The sequence below is a fragment of the Myotis brandtii genome, unplaced genomic scaffold, assembly GCF_000412655.1.
Source record: "Myotis brandtii unplaced genomic scaffold, ASM41265v1 scaffold196, whole genome shotgun sequence".
NCBI lineage: Eukaryota > Metazoa > Chordata > Mammalia > Chiroptera > Vespertilionidae > Myotis > Myotis brandtii.
The window spans coordinates 6,352,253-6,365,677 of record NW_005357311.1 but is presented as its reverse complement, the minus strand read 5'-3'; the positions used below and the strand labels follow the sequence as shown (position 1 = coordinate 6,365,677).

At 38.8% G+C, this 13,425-nt stretch overlaps 1 protein-coding gene across 1 annotated transcript in view; it reads right to left on the bottom strand.

The window, feature by feature from the left end:
* REEP3 (receptor accessory protein 3) overlaps positions 1-13,425 on the bottom strand; it is an 80,264-nt gene that overhangs the window by 3,973 nt on the left and 62,866 nt on the right. Inside the window, exon 6 of the mRNA XM_005865144.2 lies at positions 7,240-7,387. Within this exon, the coding sequence (XP_005865206.1) occupies positions 7,240-7,387 (148 nt within the window). The remainder of the gene's footprint in view (positions 1-7,239; positions 7,388-13,425) is intronic.

The window sequence follows — 13,425 nt, the reverse complement described above, 5'->3', positions numbered from 1 at the left end:
TCTTACCATTTGCAACAGCATGGATGGAACTGGAGAGCATTATGCTAAGTGAAATAAGCCAGTCAGAGAACGATAAATATCACATGATCTCACTCATTTGTGGAATATAATGAACAACATAAACTGATGAACAAAAACAGAACCAGAGTCATAGAAGTATTGAATAGACTGTCCAACCTATGAGGGAAGGTGGTGGGGTGAGGGGGTGAGAGATTAACCAAAGGACTTGTATGCATGCATATGAGCATAACCAACGGACGCAGCCGGGAAGGGGGGGTGGTGGTGAGGGCATGTTCTGGGGGTTGGGGGCGGTCGGGGAGAGGTCAATGGGGGAAAAAGGAGACTTATGTAATACATTAAACAATAAAGAACTTAAATTTAAAAAAATGATGAACCCATTGAATCTCTTGAAAATAGACTTTTAGGAGATTTTAAATTCATTTTTCCTTTTTTTAAAAAAAAATTTGCCAATTTTTTTTTTAATCCTCACTAGAGGATATTTTTTCCATTGATTTTTAGAAAGAGTGGAGTGGGATGGGGAGAGAGGGAGGGAGGAAGAGAGGGAGAGAGATGTAGAGAGAAACACTGACTGGTTGCCTCCTGCATGTGCCCTGACTGGGGTCAGGGATCAAACCTGCATGAGGTTTGCATGAGGGATCAAACCTGTACGAGCCCTTGTCTGGGAATCAAACCCATGACCCTTCGGTATTCGGGCTGATACTCTAACCACACAGGCCAGGGCCAAATTTTTATTTTAAAAACCGTATTACTTCTATAATCGGGGAGAATAGACCAGAAAAAAATGTTTTTAGGTTGTCATTTCTATATTTTTCTCTATTGCTACTGCTTACATAATATTCCTGGTCCCAATCTAATACAAATAAGGTAGAACAGAGAATGAGGAATGAAGAGAAAGAGAGGAAGAATCAGTGACCAGAAAGTTCTCTGAGGCCCCAGATTGAAGCACAAGACTACAGTTCAAAAGACGTGGCCCTTGCTATTTTAATCCCCTCTCCTTTTATATTAAGAATTGGAATGTCATTCAAAAGATGATATAAATCTTATTTCTGTATTTCCTAATTTTACTTTAAAAATCTTATCAGCTTTCTAATTACAGTTTCAGGAAAAGTGATGACTTTTTTTTTTTCTCCCACAAATATTTTAAAAATTCTACATGGGAGGCAGTGTGTTAAATCATGGTGATAAAATGATGAAAAAGACACAACTGTCATTTTCTACCTTAAAAAACTTACAGAAATAGACTCTATTGGGCATTAGAATCCTATAAGAGATGCCACAAATGGAAGATAAGGACAAGGTGCTATCGGAGCAAATAGTAAAAAAGAGCTAGCTCAGCCTACGGTTGGGGGAAGTGGGTTGTGAAGGAGGACTTCTTGTAGGAGGTGGTGAGTAAGCTAAATCCTGAAAGGCTCATGATTCTCTACAGCTAGCACATGATGGAGTGGGAACAGGCCCAAGGAGCTAATACACCACATGCTATTGAGTTTGGATTTCATCAGAGAGCAATGGGGAGCCACTGAAGCATGTTAAGCAGAAGGGTTATATGATTATATTTGGATTCTTTAAACGATTATTCCTGCACTTTGGAGAATAGTGGATAAGATTGGAAACAGGGGGGTTACTGCAGTATGGTAGGTCAGAAATGACAAAGTCCAAGGAGTGAGGACAGAGAAAGTAGCCAACGATGGGAGGTGAAATAATTAAGTTAGCAACTTAGTAAACCAATCCCTCCATCCAAGAGAGGAGTCAAGCCAAACATCCTCACTAAAATATGCATCTTATCCCCCTTAATACCTGGAAATGAGTATGTATGAAAATTCTGTTGTGAGTGCTAAAAATGATGTCAGTCAATGTTATGTGAGTATTTAAAAGTCTTTGGAGGAGGAGAGAGAGACCTGAGATTATGAGAGAAACCCAAATCTGGATGCTGAATTGAGCAGGAACTCAAGGAGTTAGCTGGCTGCGTGGTTTATGGGTCTACCAAGCCCGGGCAAGGTAAATGGTGGGGTACTGCTGGTGTCATACAAAGCTGATGCTAAGGTTGGCTGCTTTAAATCATCAATCTAGACTGGAGAGAGCCCTCAGTATGGTGCCTCCCATGCCTATTCCTGTGGAGTGGTGACTGGGGACCAAAGAATGAGGAGCCTGCGTTGCCCATCCTGGGCCCGGGGCTGCAGCTGTGTGGCTGGCTTCAGCCCACAGCTCTGTAACCATTTTAGAAAACTAGCAGATCCTTTTGCAAACTGACCTGGTTTTTATTCGCAGTTTGTACATCTTACAGTTGGTATATTTTAAGTTTTCTCTCCTTAAAATGGTAATAGCCAATATTGATCCAGTACTTAGCATGTACCAGGCACAGCTCTAAACAGTTTCCATGTATCGATGTAAGTGCAGAATCATCGAGACTTGGAAGGAGCCTTAGCTCTTGTGGTGGAAGGAACCTTGGACACATGTGAGGAGAAATGATCGCCCCCAACTGTGTCTTCTATTAGCTGTGAGACCCAGAGTCATGCCTTTTCCCAGGCCTGCTTTCTTATCTGGTAAGGTGGTGAGAGATGAGACGATGAATAGGTTTCTATGTCAATGCCAGCTCTGAGCCAGCTGCCCGGGGCACTGTGTGAGATGGGATTCTGAGCCATTGTGGGAAAGTGCCACAATCCACTAGCAATGTCTGCTGGCATGGGCATGGGAGTACGCTTGTCACCTATTTGCTACCTTTGACTAAAGCATCTCTAAAGGTCCTTCCTGCTCAAATTATTTGAATTCATAGTTTCAGCCCAACTGTCTCACTAAGTGTAGCCTCTTTATAAATTAAAAAGAGTAATAGCGTGGTGAAGGCCTGGGGTGAGTGGCGGGCCAGAAGGTGTCACTGGGGGAAAAAGGAGGACATATGTAATACTTTCAACAATAAAGATTTTTTAAAAAGCTCTAGCTGGTTTGGCTTGGTGGATAGAGCGTCAGCCTGCAGACTGAAGGGTCCCGGTCAAGGGCACATGTCTGGGGTTGTGGGCTCAATCCAGTAGGGGGTGTGCAGGAGGCAGCTGATCAATGATTCTCTTTCATCACTGATGTTTCTATCTCTCCCTCTCCCTTCCTCTCTGAAATAAATAAATAAGAGTATATTACAAGTTTTTTTTTTTTAAAGTAAACATTTGCTTAGGAACCTTGGATACCCCATTTCTGTCACTAAGTATGTAGACTTTAATAAATAATTTAATCTCCTTTAAGTCTCAGTTCATTCGTCTACAAAGTAAGGATAAAATACTTAACCTGCATAGTCATCTTAAGGATTAGATAAATATGTAAAGCACCTAAAACAAACAAGGAATCTCTTTATGCACTGGTATTGAAACTGAATGTTGAACCACTTGTAACTAATATGGGAGCAGCAGGTTCTTTGCAGAGAAAATATTTCCACCTATCAAAACATGGTGTTCTCTCAAGGGACGTGAACAATCATGTTCAACGCATCCATTGTCTTACAGGAAAGCATTTGGAGGAAGATCTTTTTTCCCATGGCAACAACATAAAGATGTGAATGATTTCATCAAAGCAGGACTTCTTTTGATCAGCTAACCTCAAACTGCCTAGAGCAGGCCATGGTGAGTTTGCAAAGGGGTCCCGTTTTGCATATATTTGAGTTTGCCTGTGTGAACAAACAGAGCTTCTGAGGTAAATGTATTGATCACATGAACCAGTAAAGACTTTTCACACTTAAAAACTAAGCAATTTGTGTGTTGTTTTTTTCTTGAGGAATTTTGGAAGTAAATGAAATAGGAAAAAATGCATGATAAAAAAATTTAGTACTTAATTACTTTCAAAAGGGAAAGTGCTGTTGTTTTATTTCTGATTTTGAGTGAAAGGTTGACTTTTTAAAAAATCATTAAAATTCTACTACTTAGAGCTAAACACTGTTAATATTTTAGTAATATCCTCCCAGACTCTCTATTATCTATTGTGTCTCTATATTATAACACAATATAATATAACACTATTGGTGCAGGATTATAATACACACATTGTTTAGCTGTTATTGTTTAGGTAGCCCAATGCACGAAATTAGTGCACGGGGTGGGGGGGGTGTCCTTCAGCCCAGCCTGCACCCTCTCCAATCTGGGACCCCCCCCAGGGGATGTCCGACTGCCAGTTTAGGCCCGATCCCGCCTAAACCAGCAGTCAGACATCCCTCTCGCAACCAGGGACCGCTGGCTCCTAACTGCTCACCTGCTTGGTCACCCCTAACCACTCTGCCTACCGGCCTGCTCGCCCCCAACTGCCCCCCCCGCTCCTAACTACTCCCCTGCCTGCCTGCCTGATTGCCCCTAACCACTCTTCCTGCCAGCCTGCTCGCCACCAACTGCCCCCCACTGCCAGCCTGCTTGCCCCCCACTGCCAGCCTGCTCGCCCCCAACTGCCCTCCCCTCCTGGCCTGATCACCCCTAACCGCCTCTGCCTCGGCCCCGCCACCATGGCTTTGTCTGGAAGGACGTCTGGAAGGTCTCCCGGAAGGTCTCCCAGTCTAATTAGCATATTACCCTTTTATTAGTATAGATTCCCCCACAATCTGGTTATATTTTCATTTCAGTAAGTATAGACTGACCTTATTATTTTTCATGGCTAATAAACCACCTTTTTGCTTAAACATTTCTCATAGGTATTTGGTTTGTTCCAACATTTTGTTACTACAAACAATGAGATGAACATACTTGTACATACATCTCTGAACACTTGTCTGATTATTTCCTTAAGGCATATTTCTAGAAGTTTCTTGTTGAGTTAAAGGGATTAAATTTTTATAGTTATTGCCAGACTGTCATCCAAGAGGATTATTCCACTTAAATCTCTCATAAAAAGTATACGAGAGTGTTTGTTTCCTAGCATGCTTGCTGTGGTGGTTTTAACACATGTTCTGACACTTTACTCTTGGGACACTGGCTCTGAGAGCCTTCAGCTGCCAGGTAAGGAGTCCAATGATCCTCAGAGACCATGGAGAGAGAGAGAGAGAGAGAGAGAGAGAGAGAGAGAGAGATGCTGGAGAAACTCCAGCTGTTTTAGCTACCAGCTGTTTGACTCTTTCTAGCTCAAATGTGTAAGTGAAGAAGCCTTTCACATTATGCCTCCAGCCCCAGCTGCTGTTTGACTATAGATGTACAAGACCCTGAGCAAGAACTGCCTTACTGAGTCGAGTCACCCCCCAGACTATGAACAATATAAATGACCATAATTTTTTAAAAATCACTATTTGGTGCCCAGCCAGCGTGGCTCAGTGATTGAGTGTTGACCTATGAACCAGGAGGTTGTGGTTCAATTCCCAGTCAGGGTACATGCCTGGGTTGCAGGCTCAATCCTCAGTGTGGGGCCTGCAGGGGGAAGCCAATCAATGATTCTCTCTCATCACTGATGTTTCTATCTTTCTCTCCCTCTCCCTTCCTCTCTGAAATCAATAAAAAAATATATTTTTTAAAATCACTATTTGGAAGTGACTTATTATTACACAGCAACATACAACTAGAATAGTTACAACACAGAACACTATTAATTAAAACTTTTTGCCAATCTGGTGAACAAAAATTACTATTTGAGGCTAAATATCCTTTTCATGTATTAATTGGTCAGCTGTATTCTTTGATAAAGTTGCCAATAATTGGCTTGTAATTAAAATCAGGCCCTAACCGGTTTGGCTCAGTGGATAGAGCATCAGCCTGCGGACTAAAGGGTCCCGGGTTCGATTCTGGTCAAGTGCATGTATCTTGGTTGCAAGCTCCTCCCCAGGCCCTGGTCGGGGCTCATACAGGAGGCAACCAATCGATATGTTTCTCTCACATGGATATTTATCTCTGTCTTTCCCTCTCTCTAAAAATCAAGGGAAAAATATCCTTGGGTGAGTATTAACAACAATAACAAAAAAATCAGCATACCTAATATTTAGGGGCATATTAAGAAAAAGCCTATATTAGAAACTACTTTTACATTATTTATGTATTAAGAATGATGGTTCAAAGTTCAATGGTTCCTCATTCTTAAAGATATTACAACCTTAATCAATGGCCAAGCCTATCTCTCAGATATTAGTCACCAACTTTGTAAAGTTATTCATTCTAAGAACTCAGAAGAAAGTTCACTATTTTCCTCTATAAGAAGAGACAGTTACTTTATTTTTCAAACCAATTTAATTATTTTTAAAATATTTATTTATGATTTTAGAGAGAGAAAGGAAGGGAGAGAGAGGGGGGAAAGCAGAGGGGAGAGGGAGAGAGGGAGGGAGGGAGGGAGGGGGAGAGAGAGAGAGAGAGAGAGAGAGAGAGAGAGAGAGAGAAACAACCATTTGTTGTTCCACTTATTTTTGCACTAGGTTGATTCTTGTATGTGCCCTGACCGGTGATTGAACCCACAATCTTGGCATATTGGAACGATGATCTAGCCAACTAGCCAGAGCCAAATTAGTTTCAATTATAAAGGATGATTTTTAATCTTCCTCAAAAGAAATCTCCTAAAAAAACAAGATCATCAAGTAGCCTTATACCTTATGGACTTAATAATACATTAATAAGTGGTCCTGAAGATCTTAGTTTTCAGCTGAGCCTTGAACTAAAACTTTCTTATATGTGACAAAATGACTAAGGAGCTATGTCTTTTTATTTATGTGTAATATAACATTTTTTAGTAAAGTTTTAGATATGTCAACTATGACATGCTCATGACTTACATTAGAATATGCCTACAAGTTAGTTCTTGAACTAGAAATACATGTAATTTCAACACATTTTCCATTGGAGTAATCCTATTTTCAAATTGAGTCATCTTTTGTCACCCACTTAAAACCTTTTATCTTGTGAGTCAATATACTTATTTGTTCAGAGTACTTACAGTAAAGAATGTTTAACTATGAAACTCCTTAGATGTCACTATGGTTTAAGGAGAAGGAGTATTGATCACAGGTCAGAACTAGTACTGATGGCGGGGAAGTGAGGGTAACCACTCCCAGAGCTTCTAAACATTCATGGCAGCACAAAAGGCTACCCCTACTTTCTTAGTTGGATTATCTCCAGAGTCAACAAAAGGCATTCACTAACTACAGTTCAGGGTAAAGCTCAAAAATATAAGCTTAAAAGGAAATTTTGTCTACCCCGATTCAGAGCTACCAGGGATTATCTTACTACCCATCCTGACTCTCTATCAAACTGTGAAAGGATGATATATTAAAGCAAAGAGGCGCACCTGCCGACTCACTGGAGGCGGCTTTACTTTTCTTTTTTGTCTCTGGTGGAGGCTGGAATGGTCTCTGCCTCACGTGCTCCTCCCCGGGGATGGCTGTCAGGTCGTGCATGCTGAAACTCCGCAGTCGCTCAGTGATCGCCCCTTGGCTCTGGTGGAACAGAGAAGTGACAGATCCCAGAAAGGAAAGTACAGTTCAAAATGTTTAATATGCTTACATGGGACATGTCCCCCAACACTTGATCATGAAGCTTATTCATTTTATTATGAAACTTTCAGAAAAGTTGAAATTATTATAGAGTGAACACCCATATATCATTTGCATTTTGCTTTATTTTCTTTATTCCATATCTATCATTTATCTATCCATCCAACAATTTTTAATGCACTTCAAAGTGAACTGTAGATATCAGCACATTCCATCCCAAACATGTCACCTTTATATTTAATTTTAAAGTGTAAAAAACATATAGAGCTTACCCTCAGAGTAAACAGCACCCATAATTTTGCTCTCTCTTATAACTATCATTTGGGGCTTACGCTTATGATTCAGAAGAAATTTTTAAAGTAAGAGCGGTACTATTGTAAACCAAACTACGTCAGGAGTGGTAATGTCTCTACCCAGAACAGGGTAAAAAAAAATTTAAGAGGCTAAGAATCTTGGATACAAAGTGACATTCAGTTAATGAATTCACTCTCTGGCAAGGCATATCTACTACTATGCAATTTGACTTTGTCATGTTAACAATATGGTAGACAATGAACACGTGGATATTTAAATTTAAATAAACTAAAATTAAATAAACTAAAAATCTAGGCCCTTAATTGCACATTTCACAGGCTCAGCAGCCAGCCACATGTAGCTAGTGGCTACTGTATTTGATAATGCAGATACAGGACATTTCCGCCGCTGCAGAAAGTTCAATTATTACATCATTGCACAGCTCGGAAAGGGCATTTCTGAACCTTTCAGACATAACTAGATTTCCCCTTAAAGTATAAAGCTTTGGAAAGAGAAAAAAAGATTTCTAAATTTACTCATTTTGAAAATTTGCATAGCACATAGATGACTCATTTCTTATGTATAGCTGAATTAAAAATATTCTTTTGGTGGATTTTTACACTTCTTTCTCCTTCTCACACATGTCAATTTATGACTGCCTCTAGTTATAAAGTTACCATAGAAATTTGTCCATAATGGTTTATCTTTAAATTTCAAAGCCTGGGTATGGCACTATGAACATTTGAACGTTATTGCTAACATGTATTTTATCCTGAAGGAAATGGTCTTGATTCAGCTACTCCGAGTTTGTGATATATTATGTTAAAATCAAATGCCCTTACCCCACTTAAGTTTTGCAGTTCTACCATATTTTTTTGAGTTTGAAATTACTTGATTACAGGATCTATATCTTCAACAAAAGTAACTGGGTTCCACACATTTTTTAAAACATTCTTGGCATGGTTTAATTCATTATTCTTTCTTCCTCCTTATCAGATATCAGTTACTTACTTCAGATATCTGTGACTGAAGATTTCAGACAGATACCAAAAGGAAGTGACCACCCTAACCTGTTTGGCTCAGTGGATAGAGCGTTGGCCTGCGGACTGAAAGGTCCCAGGTTCAATTCCGGTCAAGGGCATGTACCTTGGTTGCAGGCACATCCCCAGTAGGAGGTGTGCAGGAGGCAGCTGATCAATGTTTCTCTCTCATCGATGTTTCTAACTCTCTATCCTTCTCCCTTCCTCTCTGTAAAATATCAATAAAAATATATTTAAAAAAATAAAAATAAATAAAAGGAAGTGACCAATGCTCTCTGAAACAGATGCCTGGTTTTCTCAGAACCATCAATGTCTTTATTTTGTCTTTGTATTTCTGTGCCCTCTCTTAGAAATGCTTGACTTTTTACCTACTGCCAAACAAATGATAAAGGTTATACGCATCCATGTTACCCTCTACTCGACTCAGGTGCAATTTCCAAGGCTGGCTGTGATGCCCAAACAAGCCCTCCTACTCAAGAAAGTACATCTCAGAATGCAAATGAGTCAAAGTGCCACTGAATCAGTCTAGCTTTATATCGTCCACAAACTTTGGTATCTTTGGGTATAATCAACTAATCACTTAGTATAAGTAATTAGTATAATCAACTAATTACTAATCACAAATGAACCCACACATTGTTAGTTCTGTTGTGCTGTATATATTTTGCCTCCAAAACAAGATTTTAAGAAACTAGGTAAGATGAATAAACCTTTGGCTTCTTCAATTTTCCTAATGTACCTGATATGGTACTGATACTGACATACTGAGCAGGTAATAATTAAACTATTCTTTTTATGCCTCTTCTTTTTCATTACTCTTAAAAACAAAAAGGCTAGAGGGAGGGAGGGAGAGAGAGAGAGAGAGAAAGAGAGAGAGAGAGAGAGAGAGAGAGAGAGAGAGACAGAGAGATAACATGTATTAGTTGTTCCACTTATTTATGCATTCATTGGTTGATTGTTGTATGTGCCCTGACCGGGGATCGAACCTGCAACCTTGGCATATCAGGAGGACACTCTAACCAACTGAGCTACCCGGCCAGGGTTTTTTTTTATTACTCTTGATTGCTTGAGTTCTCTAAAGATAGGGGCTTGTTTAAACATAAACACTGGTGTTTTTATACAGAGGTTAAATGCAAACTACAAGTATTGCCATGGGTATCTACATGGGTAGACTATACCATCCATCAGAGGTTTGTTTCAGGTTTAAATTAAAGGTGAGCAAGGACCAACCCTGAGGTATCTGGGTAATCTACTTACAGCAAAGATTTTAATGTAGCTCGAGTAACCAACCCTACAGCCCTAATTATTATCAATCTCTTCAAGGTTTCAAGAAAGGCCAGGAAAAGCAAATAGAGGCTGTACACCACCTTTGAGGACTCCCAACACTTCAACAGCCATTATCGTTTCGAAAAATCTTATTTTCCCACTGTATATTTTTTAATGGGCCCAGAATAGAGTTAATATGGAAAGAGAAAATTAATGCAGTATTGTGAACTCAGAAAACAGTATATAAATTGTAAGCATCCAGGGAAAACTCTAATTATAAAATAATCACACCTAGATGCAGACCTATTCCCTCTAATTTTTATGTCTTTAGCACAAAAAGTCTATTAAGAAAGAAATTATGTTTGTAATAAAATAAGTGGAAATACGTCCCCTCTACCACAGATTTCGAAATCATATGCATAGTATGATTACAAGTATGAAGTATGGTTATAAGTAGGGAAAATAAGCAAAAAATGAACAGGATAATGTTTAGGCAGATGTGATGAGTGATTTTTCCCCTTTTTTTCCCAACAATTTCTTTAATATTGCAAAATTAGTCATGGATGGTATAAGTGAAGTTTTAATTGTAATGAGATGCATAATAAAAATTTCAATAATGTTGCCCTAACCGGTTTGGCTCAGTGGATAGAGCGTCGGCCTGCGGACTGAAGGGTCCCAGGTTCGATTCCGGTCAAGGGCATGTACCTTGGTTGTGGGCACATCCCTAGTAGGGGGCGTGCAGGAGGCAGCTGATCGATGTTTCTCTCTCACTGATGTTTCTAACTCTCTATCCCTCTCCCTTCCTCTCTGTAAAAAATCAATAAAATATATTTAAAAAAATTTTTTCAATAATGTTTATAAGCTTACAACATTCTTTTACAGAACAATTCTTACCATACTGTTCAACAATGAATGGCCAGTAAGCTCTATTTCTGTTATCCTTGACAAACTACACTGTAATGCAGAGAAGGCAAGTTGCCAGGTTTTAGGGAAATCTCTTTTCCCTATGGACATTCATCGATTAATCTGATCAAGTCTAAAATAGAACGGACTGTATTTGCATTAAGTGAATAATGTGTAATGCAGAGAAGGCAAGTTGCCAGGTTTTAGGGAATCTCTTTTCCCTATGGACATTCATCAATTAATCTGATCAAGTCTAAAATAGAACTGACTGTATTTGCATTAAGTGAATAATATATTTTAGTGGTTTTAAGGTGAAAAAACATATTTATCAAAGAACATTTATAACGGAGAAAAACATACAAAAGAAAAATTGTTTGTAATCTACCACCAAAACTACCTATACCTATTTAAATATCCTTTTAGCTTTATCTGACTCATCATACTTTCTCAACTTCAGCACTATTGCTACTTTGGGTTGGATAATTTTTTGTTGTAGGGAAACTTTCCTGTGCAGTGTAAGATATGAAGTAGCTCCCTGATCTCTACCTCTTGGATGCTAGGAGTAGCATCCTCTCCCTCAGTTGTGACAACCCAAAATGTCTCCAGACATTGCCAGATGTCCCTTGGAAGGCAAAATCAACCCCCTTGAGAAACACTCTTAGAGATATAAGAGGTTTTAGAAGTCAAGTTTCACCCCTCTGTTTTTACAGGTAAGAAAATTTATACTGAAAGAGATGAGTGCAGATGATTTGCCCAAAAATCTCATGGCTGATTTGTGGCAGCATCAGAGCTAAAAATGGCAGATGAGTTGACTGCTATAGAATTCCATGTTCATTATAACATTCTGCTTCCTAGACAATAGGGAAATAGCATGGCCATTTTTCCCCATTGGCTGAACAACTGCCTTTTTTTTAAAATTGCTAATAAGCAGCTGAATATCCTCAAATCTTTTCACAAAACTGAAAGCCACTAAAACAGACAGCAAGATGTCAGGATCTCTGACCTAATCCTGAACACTTGAAGTCAATTAGAGATCATCAAATTTACCTGTAAGGCTCTAATTTCTGTGATAATCGATTTCTTGAAAATAATATCTGCTAAATAATTTACCAAAGACTGCCAGAGAAAATTCTAAGAGATGGTTAATGTGACTAACAGTCTTATTAACTTGTCCTTCATCCGGCAGTAGTGCTGTTCATCTGTACAAAAGCCACCTGCATTTTTCATGTGAAAATCTACGGAATACTGAACACCCTCAGCAAAATCCTTGAAGGTCCTTCATATGTTTATGCTTTGCTCAGCCAAAATAAACTCGTACATTGACCTTGTGAACAGATGCCTGGTAATGAGGTCATAGAACTGAGTAACATTTTCAGAAAATTGCTTTACGGTGTAATAAATGCTCTGTTAGATTCCTATTTTAATCTCTAACAGGCTCAGGTGGTTCAACCGAGGAAACCTAGTCAGGGGCATTACCAATATTTAGAGGTCACACCAAGAGTCCAAATATTTTTAGCCTAAAAGATATATTTTAAGAAACTATATGTTGTAAAATTTTTAGACAATTCTCAAACCTAACTCCTGGCTTTCTTGCAGTTTCTCCTCAAACTTGATCTATTTTCCTATTTCAGTTTCAATTTATTCCTCTGTATGAATTGTCTGGTTCAGTGATTCTTCCATCATGGTGTCTTTCTTTGACATCTCCAGAGATGAAATTAATTTCACCTACTTTAAAATAGGCACAGTACAACTTGAGGCAAATAGTGTTACTGTGATGTTATGTTCAGCATGTTTAATGAGTATTTCTAATGAATAAAATCCAGGATGGTTGAAGCCAACCTTCCTGTGCTCACATTGAGAATGGCAAGGGCCACCTCACAGACAGTGATCTTGATAACAAAAGGATCATGAAATCACAAACAAAAAGGGAAAGTTCCATAATGAATTCAAATTATGGGATAAGTGTTTATCTAAGTGGTCACTTAGATGATTTTATGCTCTCTGTTTCCTGCTTTTGAAGGGAGATGTTTGTAAGGCTTATATATATATATATATGAATAAAAACAATGAATCACAAAAAAAGACAGAAATATAGGTATATGATTCTACAGAGAGGTATTTCTGTGAGATAACCCTATTTTGACTATGCAATTCCTAGTTGTTGAGTGGTGGGACTCCTGGATGACCTTTTTTATTAGACATGGGAACCAGGAATGCATTTTCATTAAGCAAGATATAAAAAGCAAATGTACTTCTTCTACAAGAAAAAATAATCCTTAAATAAGCTGGAAATATTGCTATTTTGGTATTTGCTTATATCTCTACTAATAAAAAACCTTCAGAAGCCAATAATAGGGAAACTGTACTAAAGTGCTGATAGATAATAATTAATAAGACTTGTCTTACATGTATAGTGTTATATAGTGAACTAGAGGCCCGGTGCACAAAAATTTGTGCACTGGCGGGGGGGGGGGGGGG